The sequence below is a fragment of the Arachis hypogaea genome, chromosome 8 (genome assembly GCF_003086295.3).
Source record: "Arachis hypogaea cultivar Tifrunner chromosome 8, arahy.Tifrunner.gnm2.J5K5, whole genome shotgun sequence".
NCBI classification, from domain to species: Eukaryota; Viridiplantae; Streptophyta; class Magnoliopsida; order Fabales; family Fabaceae; genus Arachis; species Arachis hypogaea.
In genome coordinates this window covers 14,824,307-14,841,419 of record NC_092043.1, presented here as the reverse complement: position 1 = coordinate 14,841,419, position 17,113 = coordinate 14,824,307, and the positions used below count along the sequence as shown (strand labels likewise).

The following is a 17,113-nucleotide window of genomic DNA, read 5'->3' as shown; positions in this document are numbered from 1 at the left end:
TGTACAAAGAAATTAACGGCCAATTAGTGAAATCAACCTTGAATAACTTGGCGACCCATTCTGACTTAAGCAAGCTTTGATGCAAGGAAATACTGCAAATAGAACTCTTATGACCCATTTGATTGACAGTTCACAATAGGCCGAAGAAATAGGCAATGACAATCGACTAGAACATACTTGGACCGTAAAAGATTTTGAGCCTTCAGGTACTAGAAGAAATGAACAAAGACCCCTGCTCAACCTTATAACATAATCATTCCAAAACTCAAAAAAGGAAACATGGGTTGGATGGCTAGCTGATGACGCAGCGGGATTGGGTTTAACACCATTCTCTTCCTTTTTAGTGTCAAGATCAAGCAAACCAACAGCCTGATGCAGAGGATGACCCTTCTCTTGCCCCAAATCTTGAAGCACAAAAGCTGGTGAACAAAAGCTATTTGCAAATTTATGCACCCTACCAATTTCACAAAGAAATTGCAAGTTGTTTGTATTTCCATAGCTGTTTAAATGTCAAGGTCTCAAGGTCACATAAAATTTGAGCAAGAGAATCAAGCACCAGGCAGTCTTCTTTAAGGAAAAAATAGGGCAACAACTACCCCATAAATTTGAACACATGCACGACGGATAATCATCCTAGCTGCCACAGAATAAAAACTAAGAAAACCATGAATGAATATTAAACAGAGAAATACAGCTCAGATTAATATGCATGTAACTTCTTGGAACTTTCATATGTAATGGTGTGGATGCAATTTCTCTGCTACTTAGATTATAGATTTTAAGTAGTATAGGGATGTTTACATAAAAGGACTCATCAAAACAACTGTGCTTGCAAATTAGTAGAGCCTCAGAAATTAACATATGCGAACTAAGGATACACAGCTTCCCTCAAAACTTCCAGAGCAAGAATATGAAGCTGGAAAGTTCTCTGCAGTGGTTTATCATCCCTGCAAAACCATGACACCCATCATCAATTAATAATCCATAAAGACTCAACCTTCAAGAGGTGCAGAAGAACTGTGCAGATCATGTTCTGGCAACTGGCATATTTGGCTGGAAAGGAATGTGTGAGTACCTAAGGAAAAAGAGGGTTATGGGGAAAGAACCACTCATCAAATCCAACACCAAGCACACTTTGGACATCCCACATAATCCTAGATTTTTTGAAGGAAACTTCCTCATCTTTTGACAGTAATTGGAGTGGGGTTACCTTCCTAGCTTCTTTCAGGAAAAAGTTCTGCAAATGACCTTTTCAGATGTGGTTTCTTTGGTAGACAAGCAAAGAGATTGACATGCAGTTTTACTTGGCCCAATCTAGTAGAACCTATATGTTTTCCTTTTATTTCCTCGTGAAGATACATTACCCTCTCACTGTCCACTCCCCCCCCCCCCTTTCTCTTCCCTCCCCCAAAAAAAAACTACTAAACCAAAAAATAAATAAACAAACCCACTGAAGTTACATTACCTCAATCCGTCAGCCAAAACAAATTTACTGTAAACTCTAGCATAATTCGATGGAAATCCAAGACCATCCAAAAGCACTTCCAGCCCTCCAATACTTTTAAAATGATTTTGACCCCGGGGATTTAAAGCCAAGGCCAAGGATAGGATTTTCAAGCTCAAGTACTGAAGTGAATCATCCATCCACAGCTCTTTCAAGCTGAATCTTCTGATGACACGTAATAGCTCTGTGACAAATCAAGTCTGATGAATACAATATGGACACTCATAAAAAGAAGATATAAAATAAGTCTAGATATCTAGGAGAGGTCTGTGAACATTCCATCAAATACAATCAACACGGAGCAATTAAATATCAAATTGACTTTCTCAAACTTCAAGTTGGAATAAATAGCAAATAGGTCTGTCTAACTTCTATTTTTACTCGAGAAGACTCCACCTAGACTTTTGTATGCTTACACAATAAGAGGACACAGGTGCACAAAGGCACACGTGCCCTGTCCTAATCCTCATCTCTGATTTCTGATATTACAGCAGAATCAGGGACCGAATCCATTAAAATTTATATTTTTCGTTTTTACTCCCCCCCCCCCCCGGGGGGGTTTTTTTCTGTTTCAGGCAACAAGATTTTAATTCCTTAATCCCACTTTTTTTTTCCACAAACTAGAAACCAAACAAGCCTAAGGTTTTTTCCTAGGTGGAGGGGGGAGCCATTAACATCAAGTTAAATTACCTTAACCATTGAGTCCTACAATTTCACCAAATTTCCAAATACTTTGTTATAAGTTAACTCCGTAACTATATAAATCTTTAATAGGTCCTTACATATAAATTTAAACTTTGGGACAAAAAAAAATTATTATAGGACACCACTTACAAAACTATACAATCAACATTCCTAAAACCTATAACAACAAACAATGACCTTTGGATAATAGTTGCCAGTCACAGCCTGTTGTGAATCTATGTAAAAGTAAAATAGAAAAAATTGAAATAGACCTTCTAATGTGTGTGAAAAATCCAGTGACCTATGTATTTAACCAACTTTAAAGAATTTATTTGTACCCTCATTCATGTATAATTATTTGGAGCACATATTTTTTCCAAGTAACAAAACAATAGATTCCTACCTTACCTACTAACCAATTTAGACCACCAGCCTCCATCACAGAAACAACTGCTTTCTGTCGCCAATGTAGCCTTGCTTCAGTAGATAAATCCCTTGAACTGTTTGAAGAGCTGATTGGAGCATCAGCATGAAAAGTAATGCCTACAGGATGGCAGAACAACTCATCTTGTTTGTCTATATTATATCCTAAATCAATGAAAATATAAATAATTGACACAACATATGTCAGAATTTGTTGGAGAAGCTTGATTTTATCTGCCACAAAGACAGACAAACTTTCATCAGCAGAAAGGGCACCACTTATGGTTTTAAGTTGTACGACAGCCCCTGTAACAATTAACAAAATGAAACTAGAGTAAAAATCGACTTCAATTGTTTTTAAAATGCATACTACGATCCATTGTAACAACGAAAGTTAACTTTTGAAATGCAAGTGTGTAGAGTGGGAAGTAAGATAGATTTTAGAAAGTGAATCCTATTAAATACCAGAAATTGAGTTCATATATATACTTCTAATGGAAGTAAATCTAATTTTCGGAACCATGCCAGCTCAAAAATGCATGGCAATACAACATCCAAAGTGCAAAATAAAATACAAAATACAAACAGACAACATCATGGACTATAAAGAAACAATATGCAAAACCCAAAAATCACAAGTGGAAATATAGAAATATTTTGACATAATATCATAGAAAAGAGTTACCAAAACCATAAATTATAAGAAAAACCCTTAGGCATGTAAGATGGATCATACCTTTCATTAGTGCTGTAAGTTTCTGAACCCCACCATAGTATCCAAAGACACGACAATTATATAATGAACGGGTTATAATTTTTAGTGCATCCAAAATAAAATATCCTTCAGATGTAATAAATGACTTGGTAGTGGCCCCAGATAACTCTTCTGGGGATTGCACCACGCTGGTGCTCACTGAAAAGAACAAGAGAGAACTAAAATTATTGTAAATTACTGTTAGCAGTTACGATATCAGTAACCAAAATTACAATTTTTAAGAATTCAATATCATCATGAAATCAAGTAAATGAAATGGGACTCGATTCTAACTTGGCAAATTAAAATAAGATAGTTGTTCCCAATAGGAGAAATGGGAAATAACTATAAAGCCTGTTTTCTCATTTCCATTTACTTTACATACAGACAATAAAGGCCTGATGCTTATTATTGATTATAAAATGCACTAAAGTTTAAACCCAGCCAGACTACATCTTAATCAATGTTAGTAGTAGAATTCTCAGGGTCTGACTCAATCCAAGCTAACTTAATGGGGAATGATTCCCAAGCTGACTTAATACCCACACCCTGTGCCCACAACTAGACATCTAGATTGTAGCATAAACAGGACTAGACATGTATAAGTGGCAAAAAAATAATCTGTAGAATAAGCTCTAATATTACAGTGTATAGAGTGGATCTCCTCAACTCCACCTAAAGCAAGCCTGAGGACGAGCATTATCCAAGTTATTCAGAAGGCACTTCACTTTGGCCATATTTCTAGCAGATATAGACTTAAAAAGGAGGAAGGAGAAGGTGATGGAGAAGAAAAAGAAGAAGAGGATGATGATGACAACGATGATGACACAATGATTTGCAACTTACACTCAGTGACCAATGAGCTTAGCTGAGTAATCTCATCAATTAATACTCGAATAACTTCAACGGGATGTCCAGCTGAGCAGCCAACAACCACATCATCAGCAGATTGTAAGTTCTCAACAGATGCAGACTCTAACAATATACCGGAATTTACAGGTTGCCAGTCCTTGTAGGCAACTACAAATTGCTTGATGAAAACGTGAAGCAACCTCTTTTTCTCCACCTAAAACATTCAGAAAATTATGTTATACGGCCAAGTTGCTAAATAAATAACTACTGTTGTATAGAGTAAGATAGAAACCATCATTATCAAGAAATACAGCAACCCACAACTGAGAAAGCACATATGCCTCATCTTCCTTTATTTAAAGGGATTACAAAATAAAATGAGTAGCCTCAGAGATTAATCCTTAATAAATTTGGAATTCAGCAAATTGGTCCTCAAAGAAATAAAATTGACAAATTAGTCCTTAATATTTTAAAATATCGTACATATTAGTCCATAATATAAAAGGACAGTGCCGTGCACAAGCATCTCTGCCATCTCATGCAGGGTCCAAAAAAGGGCCACACACAAAGGGTGTAATGTAGACGGCCTAACCTGATAATTGCATCAGTGGTGTAATGCACGAACTTTCAGTGGCAGATTTCTGACAAGCATATTTTACAGAGTAAGATTCGATGTTTAGCATCTATTTGGTGTAAAGCTCACATTCTTTGTAGGGGACTTTCCCTCTCAGAGATGTTGAGAGATTGAAAGCTATGCTTTATAGATAAATATTTTGTTTTGTTTTTCTTTTGTATAGGGGAACCCTTATCCCCAATTTGTATCATCCTTCTTATCATCTTAATGAATCTCTAATTTTCTATAGAAATAAATATGATAGAAAGATTAAACTGACTAGAAATTGAAAAGATAAGGGACTAACTTGTCTTTATATTTTGTTAGTGACTAACTTGCCTAATATTTAAAAAGATCAAGAACTAAATTGTCAATTCCTTTCTGTTAGGGACTAATTTATCAAAACTAAAAATTGATGGGGATTAATTTGGGTGTTCACGCAAACAAAATTATTAGAAGTGGTGAGACAACAAGATTACAAAAGAAGACAGAGAATGCACAGACAAAAAACATTTTTGAGATGAAGAGAATCGACATAGAGAATCTATCATCTGTACAAGACCAAGAAATCATAGAAAATTTAAAAGAATAACCTGGATACCATACATGACTTAAATGCAAATATATATATATATATATATATATATATATATATATATATATATATATATATATATATATATAGCTCATGAAAAGGTTGTCAAGCTTCAGAAATTTAATGTACAATAATTATAAAACTAATTAGCATAACTCCAAGCATACCTTATCATCAACTTTCTCATATCGCTCCCATAGAGTATTTACAATTGCCTCATCACCAACATCACTGGGAAAAAGTATAAAATTAAATAGAACTCAAATGAAAGCAAAATGGATGGTAACAAGATTACTAAGATATACACATGCTAATTAAGGTCGCAACTACGGATTATGGAAAAAAACTTTTGTTTGCAGATCCTAATTAGATTAATGCTAGTGACAAGCTCTTGATGTGTAGGCTACTCCTTACTTTGTTGCCCAATATGTGTAGAATCTGCGGTTTAGATTCTGAATGGAGGTCCATCTCGTTCTATGTTGCCCTGTGTTGAATTTTCTTTGGTTCAGTATTTTGGGTATCTTTGGAGATCCATTTTGGATTGTACATGAACTTACATTAGTCTCAACTTCACTAAGTTCAGAGGTATTAGAAGTCTTACATTGTTTGAGAATATAGCAATGATAGCATTTATAAGTGCTAGGCAACCCTTAGCCCTTAAGCTAGCTTTCGGGGATGGGTTAGGCCACTCAATTCTAATAAAAGGTTTTGGCTTGTGTAAAGAAGCGAAAATTATATGGAAACCCTCATTTTTTTTCTAATGCTTTGATGTCCTTGATTGGAAGCGAATTCTAGTATCTTTGAAGATTCCTTTTCCACTATTGATTTTGTTTGGAAAAGAATTACCTATTTAGCATCCGTTAAGTGCACAGTTGATGTTCTATTTAAGGTTTTCTCTTTAGGGTTTAACATTCAAAGGGACTCCCCAGTATCGTTACACGGTCTATCCCTTTAGGTTAGCTATATGTGCTATATCTATATCCACTTTTGTAAATCTCTTCTCTTCTCATCTGTTGTTGTTGTGATTGCTAAGTTATGTAAAGTCATTCATTTGCCTATATCAACAGCTGAATCTCTTGCAAAAGATAATTCTTGATATTGTATTGCTACTTCTAGAACATTGTTCGAAAGTTCAGTATAGTTTGCCAAGACTGCAAGAATAAATAGGAGAAAATTGCTTGGCAACATGTTACTTATTATTTGGTTCATACTTCATACAGTTCAAGCAGAGTGCAAACATCTTTCAGGGTCTTGTTTCACCCATAAACATGCTTTGAGATAGGTTTATGCTGTTAGTATCACTAGCGCTCTGTTCAGGGTCATTCTACGGAGTAGCTATTGTTTAAATCCAAATGGATTTGAGCAGCTTATCCTAGTTCCTTTTGTAACTTCTACTTTGTTTTCTATCGAAACCTGAGTCATGTCCTCACCACTTGGACACCCATGGCTGCTCGTCACACTCCATATTACTAATATGATATTATATTATTACTAACCGCCAGACGGTTTCTAACACAATTCAGCCTCTATGAACAGATCACTCCACTCAAAGTTACATAAAACTCCATTTCCAACACTTCTAGCTAATTATGAAAGAAAGCAACCTAGACCATTAGTTAAATACTTCAAGCACAACGATAGACATAACTTATGGAAAGCTACCAAACTTGAGTTTGTTGCATCTACAGATGAATGGCATGCATTGTACATCAGCATAATTTCTATATAGAAATGTTTCATTGTTAACTAATTATTATTTAGTTATATAGTGTTGTTACCTGAAGCGAATCTTTGGTCCAGGAGGAGAAAATTTTTGAGCTTGGTAACCTGAAGGTTCACCAATTTGGCCCGACGAAGTTCTTCGGATAAGGTCAGCAACACCCTTAACGATGTTCATCCTCCCTCACGGAGATCCCACTTGGCATCAAGACTTCGTGATACAATTACAAGTTTCAACGACCATTCCCGAGTGACTAAGTTTCTAGCTCAAATAATCAAGTTGAGTTGCAAGATAACAAAAAATATACAGATGCTTAAAAACCACCAACGCCACCAGGCCCACCACTGATTAAAAATGATAAAACCGCCACCCAAACCTGCTGACAAGGTAAGAAAAGTAAAGCTTCAGGAAATTAACACGGGCCAATAATGTCAAATATAAAAAATCTACTTGGTCGTAGTCACCATGCCATGATCCTTCCCTCAACTTGTGTTCTAAGGAGAAACAAACTAAACACAACATGTAATATTAACTACGAACTAACTTGAGAAAATGAGTAAATGACCAAGCAATATTCTCATACTCACTTCAATACATCCCTTTCTCAGCTGAACGAAGCACTTCCTTCACTCATTAAACAGCTCTAACATCAATATCCCTCGAGATTCTCGAAAGTTCAAAAAAAAAAAAAACTCTGAAGAGCTAGTAAATTCAAAATAGCAGATACATCTGTATCCGAATTCGACACATTTTAATTTCAATAATTCAAAATTGTGCTATTTTCGAACAACAAAAAATCACTTAATTGATAATGATCAAGATCAATAATCGATTTGAAGTGTACCTGAAAAGACGAGATGATGAAGTTCTAGGGTTTGCGATGGAGATCGGAGATAGCGATTTTTCTTTTCTTTTTTAATATATTTTTAAGATAATTCTATGAGCTTCTTTAATAGCGTCGGTAATGGAATTAGGAGAATTGTTTATCTTTATTTATTATTTATTTAGTTTTCAATATTATTCCAAGAATCAGAACTCGGACGAAATGAAGAATCCGTGTAAGAGAGGAAACTAGGAAAGTGTTGAAAAGCGAACCTTTGGAAAATGGTTTAATTCCATTTTTTTCCCCTAGTGGGGTTGGTTTCCGTCAAAACGATTTTTACCAGGCTAAGAGAGCAAATATGCTAAGTAGATTTCTTTTTTACAAAAAATAAGGAGACTCAACCTTTAATTTCTTAAATGAATATAGAAAAATATATCATTTAAATTATAACTCATTGACATGTTAAGTAGATATTAATAATAAATATCATATAAATATATATATATATAATTATTTGATAAGTTTATTATTTTATTAAAAAAATAATAGTGTCCTCTCAAATTGATAATGGTTATTCTTTTTTAATTATATTCTTTTAGTTTTTAATTTATCCCTATTTCTTATTAGTTATATTAATATTTTCTATTTTTTATGTCTATAAGAATTGCGAATAATTTTAGAAAAAGGATAAAAAAGCATAATTAAAAGAAAGTGGCATTATCAATTTGAGAATAATATTTTTATAATATCACTCAGAATTATTTTATTATTTTTATAACTAATTATTTTATTGAAAAAATTGCACAACAACATATATAAATATAACAAAAATATTATTTCGAGAGTTATTTGAAACGGATGGATTTTGATCTGAACGTAAGGTTCAGATTCTTATTAGAAATTAGTCTGACATTTTTTTCAACTAAGTTCTTTGTAAGCAAAGGCAGTGTGATACCTGCAAGAGACTCCGATACTTAAGTTAGCAAGAATTGTAGACAAGTTTTTAGTAGATTGGAGTTCAAAGAATATACTTTAAGTTAGCAAGAATTGTAGGCAAGTTTTTAATAGATTAGAGTTCAAAGAATACCTGAGGGTATCAAGGTATTTATAAATGTAGAGTTAATAACCACCTTTTAAGTAGTTTCACCTTTGCGAGTAGGTTGGTTACTCCCTTTTGTTAGGAAGATTATTGACATCTCCTTTTTAGATGAGTCGGAGAGATTGTAGGAATTAATTACGTATTCAGGTAAGTAGAGTTAGACCCATGTCATCGTATCCAACCTCTATGAGGTCCAATAGATGGTAGTGTACAACAGTACATTATCAGTAGAGTATTAATTGGGTTTTATTCATTTTGGACCAAGCTAAATTTTGAGTCAGGGCACTCATTGAGGTCGAGCTTATTTAGGTCAGTCCTAAGCATTTCTAAGTCGGTATTTATCTCTTGTAGTTTTTATTCAGTCAAGTCAGGTTTTATGGTCTTTCATGGAGGACAAATCGAATTCTCGACGTGTTTTTTAATCTGGATGTTATGTCTTTTCGTAACCGTTCGAACGTCTTTTTGGTTTCATTGGCAACCGTGCGTCTCATTAAATGGGGGATAAAATTACTGTTTTATCCCTAGCGATTATATAAACAGAATCATTTTTCTCTTTCTCCTTTTTTGTTTCAACTTCTGAGAATTTACTTCATTTCTCTCAAGACCTTTCTTCTTATTCAATGTGACTCCATTTCTATTGATCTTTTCCAAGATTTATCTATCTTTGAAATTCTTCTTCAAATCTTCATCTGTGATGCTCAAGACGTTTGGGATTGTTCGTTTGCATTGATATTGCACGTATTCTCCTTATTTTTTATTTGTCTTGAAGGCTGATTTTCTCTTTCTCTTTAATGTTGTTACCGCCATGGTTGAATGATGCTTCTTGGTGGGAGATGTTTTTATGTTTTATCTTTGAAAATATGGCTTCTCATTGTTATTTGTAGAGAATTTCTTGAAAATGCACTTGCTGCCGTTGTTGTAATGTTTTTCCAGTTGTTATGTAGTAGTAGCTTCCTTTGTTTATCTTTTCTGGAGACCATCCATTCGTTGCGAACTTTGTTGCTACAAGAATTTGTAGAATTTGTAGGTTCTAAGTTTTATTATATTGAATTCTAACTCTTCTTTATCCCGAAATGTTACCATTTTTGTCTTTAATAATGGTGTTATTTCGTATTCTGGGAAAGTGGGCTAATTTTTTATCATTGTTGTGATTGATGCCGGAGGATTTAGGCCCGTACCCGATCTCATGACTTTGAGTTTATCTGAGTATTGTGTTGTTGTATCCGACTTGTAGCTCAGGAGTTATTTGTATTGACATAGCTTGATTTTGCTGTTTTGTAGGTATAACTCTTTATGTCTCGTTCGATAGTACCTTCTAACTTAAATTGGGTAGATATTACTGTTCTTTTTGTCATCCTCGTAGTTGACAACGAGTATGTAGAGAAATTTTGCTTATAGTACATGATTTATAGAACCCAAGAGGACAGGAGAAAGTATGAATTAGTAGCTCCTAACTCTAAGGATAGAATTTGCTTTCCCCGACTTAGTAACTCGAAAAATCATTTCCTATTTCTATACGAATGTTTGTTTACTAGGCTGGGGATAACACTTCCATTTACCAATTTTAAAACTGAAATTTGTATCGGTAGAGTTTCTCCTTCTCAGCTCCACCCGAACTCATGGAGCTTTATGAAGGTTTATCAATTAATAAGTCGGGAGCTCGATCTTCCCCATTTTTCAAGATTTTCTTTTACCTCTTTTAACTTACCAAACCCTTTAACTCTAAAAAATAACCTTGGATTTTCTTTTGAGTTGTTTAGGACAAGAATTTTTTTTTTCATTTTTGATGATTCTTTTCATGACTTCAAGAACTATTTTTTTAATGTCCGGCCTATAGAGGGTGTTTGACCTTCTTTCTTTAATAAGAGAGATGAACATGTTTTTTGTTTGTACTGGGAGGAGGTCTCCAATATCATTAAAATACAACTTCGATGGTCTAGATGAGGTGGAGGAGTGTATAATAGTCTTGTTTCAGGAGTGTTGGGGCCCATCTCCTCACCTCGACACCAAAAAGTTCTTTATAGGCAAGCCAAGCTATGTTCGTACCGAATTAGGTAGTTTATTTTTTTGCCTTTCATAGATATTTCTCTTTATTTGTTGGATTTTGTAACCTTGGTCTCTTTGTTTGCTTTGTTTTTGTAGTAACGATGACTAACAGGTCGGGCGCTTTGCAAAGCCTTCGTCAACAAAAAATGTAGCAGTTCAGATGGTATAGCTAAAACCAAGAAGTCAAGAGACCTCTCCTCTCCTTCTAAGTCGGACTCATCTTCATCCCAATTGGCTAAAGTTATACCTCTTTCTCCCCCAATTACACAGCCTCCACTTGGGATCGTTCCCTCTATGCCTCCTTTTAGTGAGTCAGGTTTCCAGAAAACATAAGACTCTATCTTCCGAATTTGGTAGTGCTTACGACCCGGGCTTCGACGCCATTGCTTTCTATAAGGATTACATTCTTCCTCACAGTGACATAGCATGGATGACATTTTTCTTTGAAGAGACGCTTAGAGGTGCTGGCCCGAGGTGGAATTTGGACAACGGGGTGTGTGCAGCCTTTCTAAAGCAACTTAATGAAAACTCCTCTTGATGCTACCCAAAAAGAATTTACCGGACTTTGCTCTGAGGTGGATTCTCTGAGGAAGACCAAGTTGGAGCTAGAGGCTGAGAAGGAGTTCTTTCCTCTAATCTTTCCAAAATGTGTGAAAGGGTGAAAGGGAGAATTTAAAAGCTCAATTTCGAGTTCTTGCCCCCAAGGTGGGCCTCATTCTTAATGTCATGACAAAATCGTGATTGATGGAAAAATTGATTTTCCTGAAGCTGAAACCATCCTGGCTGAGAAACCCAAAGACCTCTAATGTCCGAGCTAATGAGACTCTCCCAAACTCCCCCGTCTGAATTGCTGAGAAACTCCCTACCTCCCCAGTCTGAGTTAATGAGGTAGCCGACGTGGTTATTGAAGAGCAAGATCTTCTTTCTTTTTAGTTTTACCTTGAACTCTTTGTTTTTATATTTGGTGGCCTGTTTTGTGGGTCTTTGAACACTTTATTTTTGTAATAGTTGTAGTTGGATACTATTTGTCCTGGTTTGGGGCTTTTCAAATGCCGTAGTTTCTTACTTTTGACACGTATTTTTGTGGTTTATAAGTGTTTATAGTTTTGATTTGCACTGAGTACTGGTAATTTTGTTTGCTTTTCTGTGATTTCAAGTATCACTTGGTGGCAAACATTTTATAAATCTAAATGTTTGTTGCCTTTGCAAGACATTTTCCTTGTAGCTTCAGTCGTTTCGAGCTATTCTAAAGGTCAGGAGGTCTTGTTTTGGTTTCGTAGTTATTTGTTCCAACCATAGGAAGTTGGTACTTTCTTTTGTCATGAAAATTTTTACAAGTTATTTTGGACTCTCTTTTCAACTCGTTTGGCTGAGTTGTTCTATGAGGCCAGAAAACCTATTTTTGTTGTGGGTGTTTGCTATGTCAGCCTAGTGAGATCAAAAACTTTTTTGTCAGCTTGATGAGGTGAAATTGGCATCCTTCGTTAATCCATTTCAAACAAATTGTTGTGAGGCCAGGTTTGACTTGTTTTTGTATTCTCTATATTATGAGAACTATGTCTATGCCATCCTTAAAAGATCGGTCATGGTTTGGTTTGTTTTGTCAAGTTACTTTTGCGATTCATTTTAGGTTTGCCTCTTTTGCCAACATATTTTTGTACGAATGGCTTGATGAGGTCGAACTACGATCTGCTTATATAACTTCTTACACTAATTTGGATATTGTCGCTTTATCTCGCCGACCATTAACGTCAGACAATAATTTTCGCGCTTTGCTGAGCTTTAATTAGTGGGCATAGTAGAATAAACAACATAAAAAAATAAATATCATTAATAGAAATTATTATAGTTGCTATTTGCTACTAAGAGTTTTCTTATTTTGACTCATAACCATTGCTATGATGCTTCGTTAAAACCCCATTCAAGAAAACTCTTTTCGAAAAAAATAAAAACTATGAAGTCGGAAAAAAGAGTACACTAGAGAGTAAGGTTTGCTTTCTAGCTGTAGTACCTCTTCATGTTGCATGCATGCCATAACCTGGGAAGCTGATTCCCTTGCATGTCAGATACTTTGTAGTAACCTTTTTTCTAAAACTTCAATGATCTTGTAAAGTCCTTCCAATTCGCAATCAACTCTCTCTTGTTCGATCTCTATACTTCGATATCATTCCTAATCAGAATAAGATCGTTTGTGGCGAAGTTTCTTCTGATGACCTTCTTATTATATCTTGTAGACATCCTTTGTTTCAATACTTTCTCCCTTATCCGAGCTTGTTCCCAGACTTTTGGAAGGAGGTTAAGCTCTTCCTTTTGAGCTTGAATATTTTTCACTTCATTGTGGAATTTCACTCATGGACTTTCTCCATTGATTTCTATGGGGATCATGGCTTCTGTGTCATAAGCAAGTCGGAACGGATATCCTCTAGTTGTAGAATGAGGAGTTGTCCGATATACCCATAGAACTTGGGGGAGTTCTTCTGCCCATGTTTCTTTCACACATTGTAACCTTCTTTTGAGCCCTACCAGTATGATTTTGTTTGTAGCTTTTGCTTGTCCATTGGCTTGAGGGTGTTCTCCTGGCGTGAATTGATGTTTGATCTTAAGGCTTGCCATCAAGCTTTTGAAGATCGAGTCAGTAAATTGAGTACCATTGTCTGTAGTGATGCAGTATGGGACTCCAAATCGGGTGATAATATTTTTGTAGAGAAACTTCTGACTTCTTTGAGATGTGATGGATGCCAAAAGTTCTGTCTCAATCCACTTAGTGGAGTAGTCAATCCCTATTAAGTTGGCATGCATTTGACAGAGTGGGAACTTCTTGACGAAGTTGGCCGCTTCCTTCTACAAGGTCGCTAATAAAAACCAACTTGTAGCACCTTCTTAGCTAGTGACCTTGCTCTTAAATAATTTTCACAGATGTCACTATGGATTTCTTCTAAGATCTCTTCCATTTTAGAGGTCAAGACACACTTTAGTAAGAGTGTAGACACTCATTTTCTATAGAAGACATTTTAAACTAGAGTATAGTTTGCGCTTCCCTTATTAGTCTCCTTGCCTCCTTTTCTTCTTTAGGGATGACATCAAATTTGATATTCGATAATGGGGTTCATCCAACCCAAGTTTAAATTGGAGATCATTAGTGTGCTTGACTTGTCGACTTCTTTGGCTACTGATGGTGTGCGGAGAGTTTCCTGGACCATACTTCTGTTATTTTCCTTAGCTTGGTGCTGGCCAGTTTGGAGAGGGAATCGGCTCATCAGTTGAGCTCCCGAGTTATATGTTTGACATCCACTTCTTGGAATTGGGCTAACCATTCTAGTGTTTTCTCAAAGTACCTCTTCATGTTAGGATCTTAGGCTTGATAATTCCCATTTATCTTTGAAGTTATCACTTGGGAGTCACTAAACACTGTGATTTTTGATGCTCCGACCTCTTTGACTATCTTCAAGCCCGCGATCATAGCTTTGTATTCAACTTGGTTGTTAAAAGATAGAAACTCACATTTTAGTGAAAGCTCTACTCGAGTTCCTTCTTAATTCTTAAGAATGATTCCTTCCCTACTACTACCTTTTGTTTGATGAGCCATCCACATATAGGTTTCAAGTTGTACAGCTCCCTTGTAGCTCTCTTGTATATTTAGCAAGGAAGTTGGCCAAATATTGCGACTTGATATATGTCCAATTTTTGTACTTTAGATCGAACTCGGACAATTCCACATTCCATTGTAACATTCATTCTGCAATATTCATTTTTTGAAGGATATGCTTCATAGATTGGTTAGTTTGGACTTTGATGGTGTGGGTTTGGAAATAAGGTCGCAGTCTTCTAGAGGCTAAAACGAGGGCATATATGAATTTTTCTATTCTTTGATAGTTCAATTATGTCCTTTGTAATGCTTTGCTCATGAAATAAACATGTCGCTGCCCCTCCTTATCTTTTCAGATGAGGACTGAGGCTAATGCTTTGTCTGCAACTGCTAAGTATAACACGAGCTCTTTTGCTTATTCGGGTTGGGTAAGAATAAGTGGTTGGCTCAAGAAGTTTTTGAAATCTTGAAAGGCTTGTTCACATTCTTGGGTCCACTGAAATTAATGCCCTTTCTTAAGGATTGCGAACAAGGGTAGGGACTTCAAGGCTAATCCAGCCAAGAATCTAGACAAAGCTGCCAGCCTACCGTTTAGTTGTTGGACTTCTTTTAAGTAGGTCGGGATTTTCATCTCCATGATAGTCCTATATTTGTTTGGGTTAGCTTCAATGCCTCTTTGAGTGAGCACGAATGCCATAAATTTTCTTGCCTATACTGCAAATGTGCACTTTATGGGATTTAACCTCATCCAATGCTGTCTTATCATGTTAAACACTTTTGCAAGGTCGGACAGTAGGCTGGCTTCCTCCTTAGTCTTCACAAGCATGTCGTCTACGTAGACCTCCATTAATTTCCCAAAGTGAGGTAAGAACACCTTGTTCATTCACCGTTGATACATTGCCCCAACAATTTTCAACTCGAATGGCATTACTACGTAGCAATAATTTGCCCTAGGAGTGATGAAATATATTTTCTCCTTATCCGACTTGTGCATCGGGATTTGATCATATTCCAAGTATGCATCCGTAAATGACAGGTATTTATAGCCCAAAGCTGAGTCAACAAGAGCGTCGATACTAGGTGAAGGATAAGGGTCTTTGGGACAAGTTTTGTTAAGATTGGTATAGTCAATGCAATTCTCTAATTTCCGTTTTGTTTCTTCACGAGTACAGCACTAGCGAGCCATAATGGGTACATTACGTCCCTTATGAACCCAACTTATAGTCGCGCCTGAACTTTCTCTTCTACTACTTTGGCTCTTTTAGGGCTAAGTTTTCGTCACCTTTGTTATACAGGTCATGAGTCTGGATAAACGGCAAGCTTGTGCCTCATGAGGTCGGGATGAATTCTAGGCATGTTTGAGGCTTTCCAAATGAAGAGGTTGGAGTTTTTTCGTAGGAGCTTAATAAGTTCTTATTTCAGTTGTTCTTCTAGGTTAGCCCCCCACATTTATTGTCTTTCCGACTTCATCCCCGATTTGAACCTCTTCAATCTTTCCTTCAAGTTTGGGTCTCAATTCTTCTCTAACTTAGACACCTTCGAGCTCTATGGTATTTACTTCTTTTCCTGTCGCACATCTCCGTAGGTTCAAACTTTTGTTATAACACCTCTTTGATAGTTTCTAATCTCACCTCACAGTTGCTATTCCCTTAGGAGTAGGGAATTCATACAGAAATGAGGAATTAAAACTACTGCCACAAGTTAGTTTAATGTTGCTCAACCTATAAGGCTTTGTAAGCAGACGCCACATCTACCACAATATAGACTATGCTTAAGGTTCTTGCTTTTGCCAAAGGTTATGTAAAGAGAGATGAACCCAATAGGTCGGATAAGAGTATCTCCCATACTGAAAAGGGTATATAGGTATTCTCTCAAATCCTTTTTCTCTAGGCTTAGCTTCTCAAAAGCTGTTTTAAATAGGATATTTGTCGAACTCCCTTGATTTATCAAGGTTTCTGTGAAGATTTGCATTAGCGAGTATCATTGTGATTACTAACAGGTTGTCGTGCCTAGGCATCACTCATCGTGTGTCTTCTTTGGTGAAGATGATTGTAGGTAGGTCGGGTATTTCAATATATTTGCTAACCTGGTTCACTTCTTTTAGATGTTTTTTCCGGGAGGATTTTGTTATCCCCCTCCTGCGAACCCTCAAACAATTATGTGGACGTGCCTTTCAGGAGTTTATTAAGGTCAGCCTCGCCTGTCCTGGTCTTCATCTCTTTTCTTTTTGTTGTGATCATTCGACCTCTCAGCAAGATATCTATCTAACCGACCTTCTATGGCCAATTGTTCAATGACATTCCTTAAACCATAGCATTTGCTGGTGGAATGGCCATATATCTTGTGGTATTCACAATATTCTAACCAATTTCTACCATTCTTGCTTTTAATGTGTCTAGGAGGAAGTATCTTTT

The 17,113-nt window shown here is 36.1% G+C and overlaps 1 protein-coding gene across 1 annotated transcript in view; it reads right to left on the bottom strand.

Moving 5' to 3' along the window:
- Nucleotides 1-8,229, bottom strand: part of LOC112706257 (BEACH domain-containing protein B-like) — a 31,348-nt gene extending 23,119 nt beyond the window's left edge. Inside the window, 9 exon segments of the mRNA XM_072200746.1 lie at nucleotides 38-499; nucleotides 879-947; nucleotides 1,466-1,688; nucleotides 2,597-2,917; nucleotides 3,348-3,524; nucleotides 4,212-4,431; nucleotides 5,593-5,656; nucleotides 7,204-7,521; nucleotides 7,990-8,229. Of these exon segments, the coding sequence (XP_072056847.1) occupies nucleotides 38-499; nucleotides 879-947; nucleotides 1,466-1,688; nucleotides 2,597-2,917; nucleotides 3,348-3,524; nucleotides 4,212-4,431; nucleotides 5,593-5,656; nucleotides 7,204-7,322 (1,655 nt within the window). The 5' untranslated portion in view covers nucleotides 7,323-7,521; nucleotides 7,990-8,229.
- Nucleotides 8,230-17,113: the final 8,884 nt, after the last annotated feature.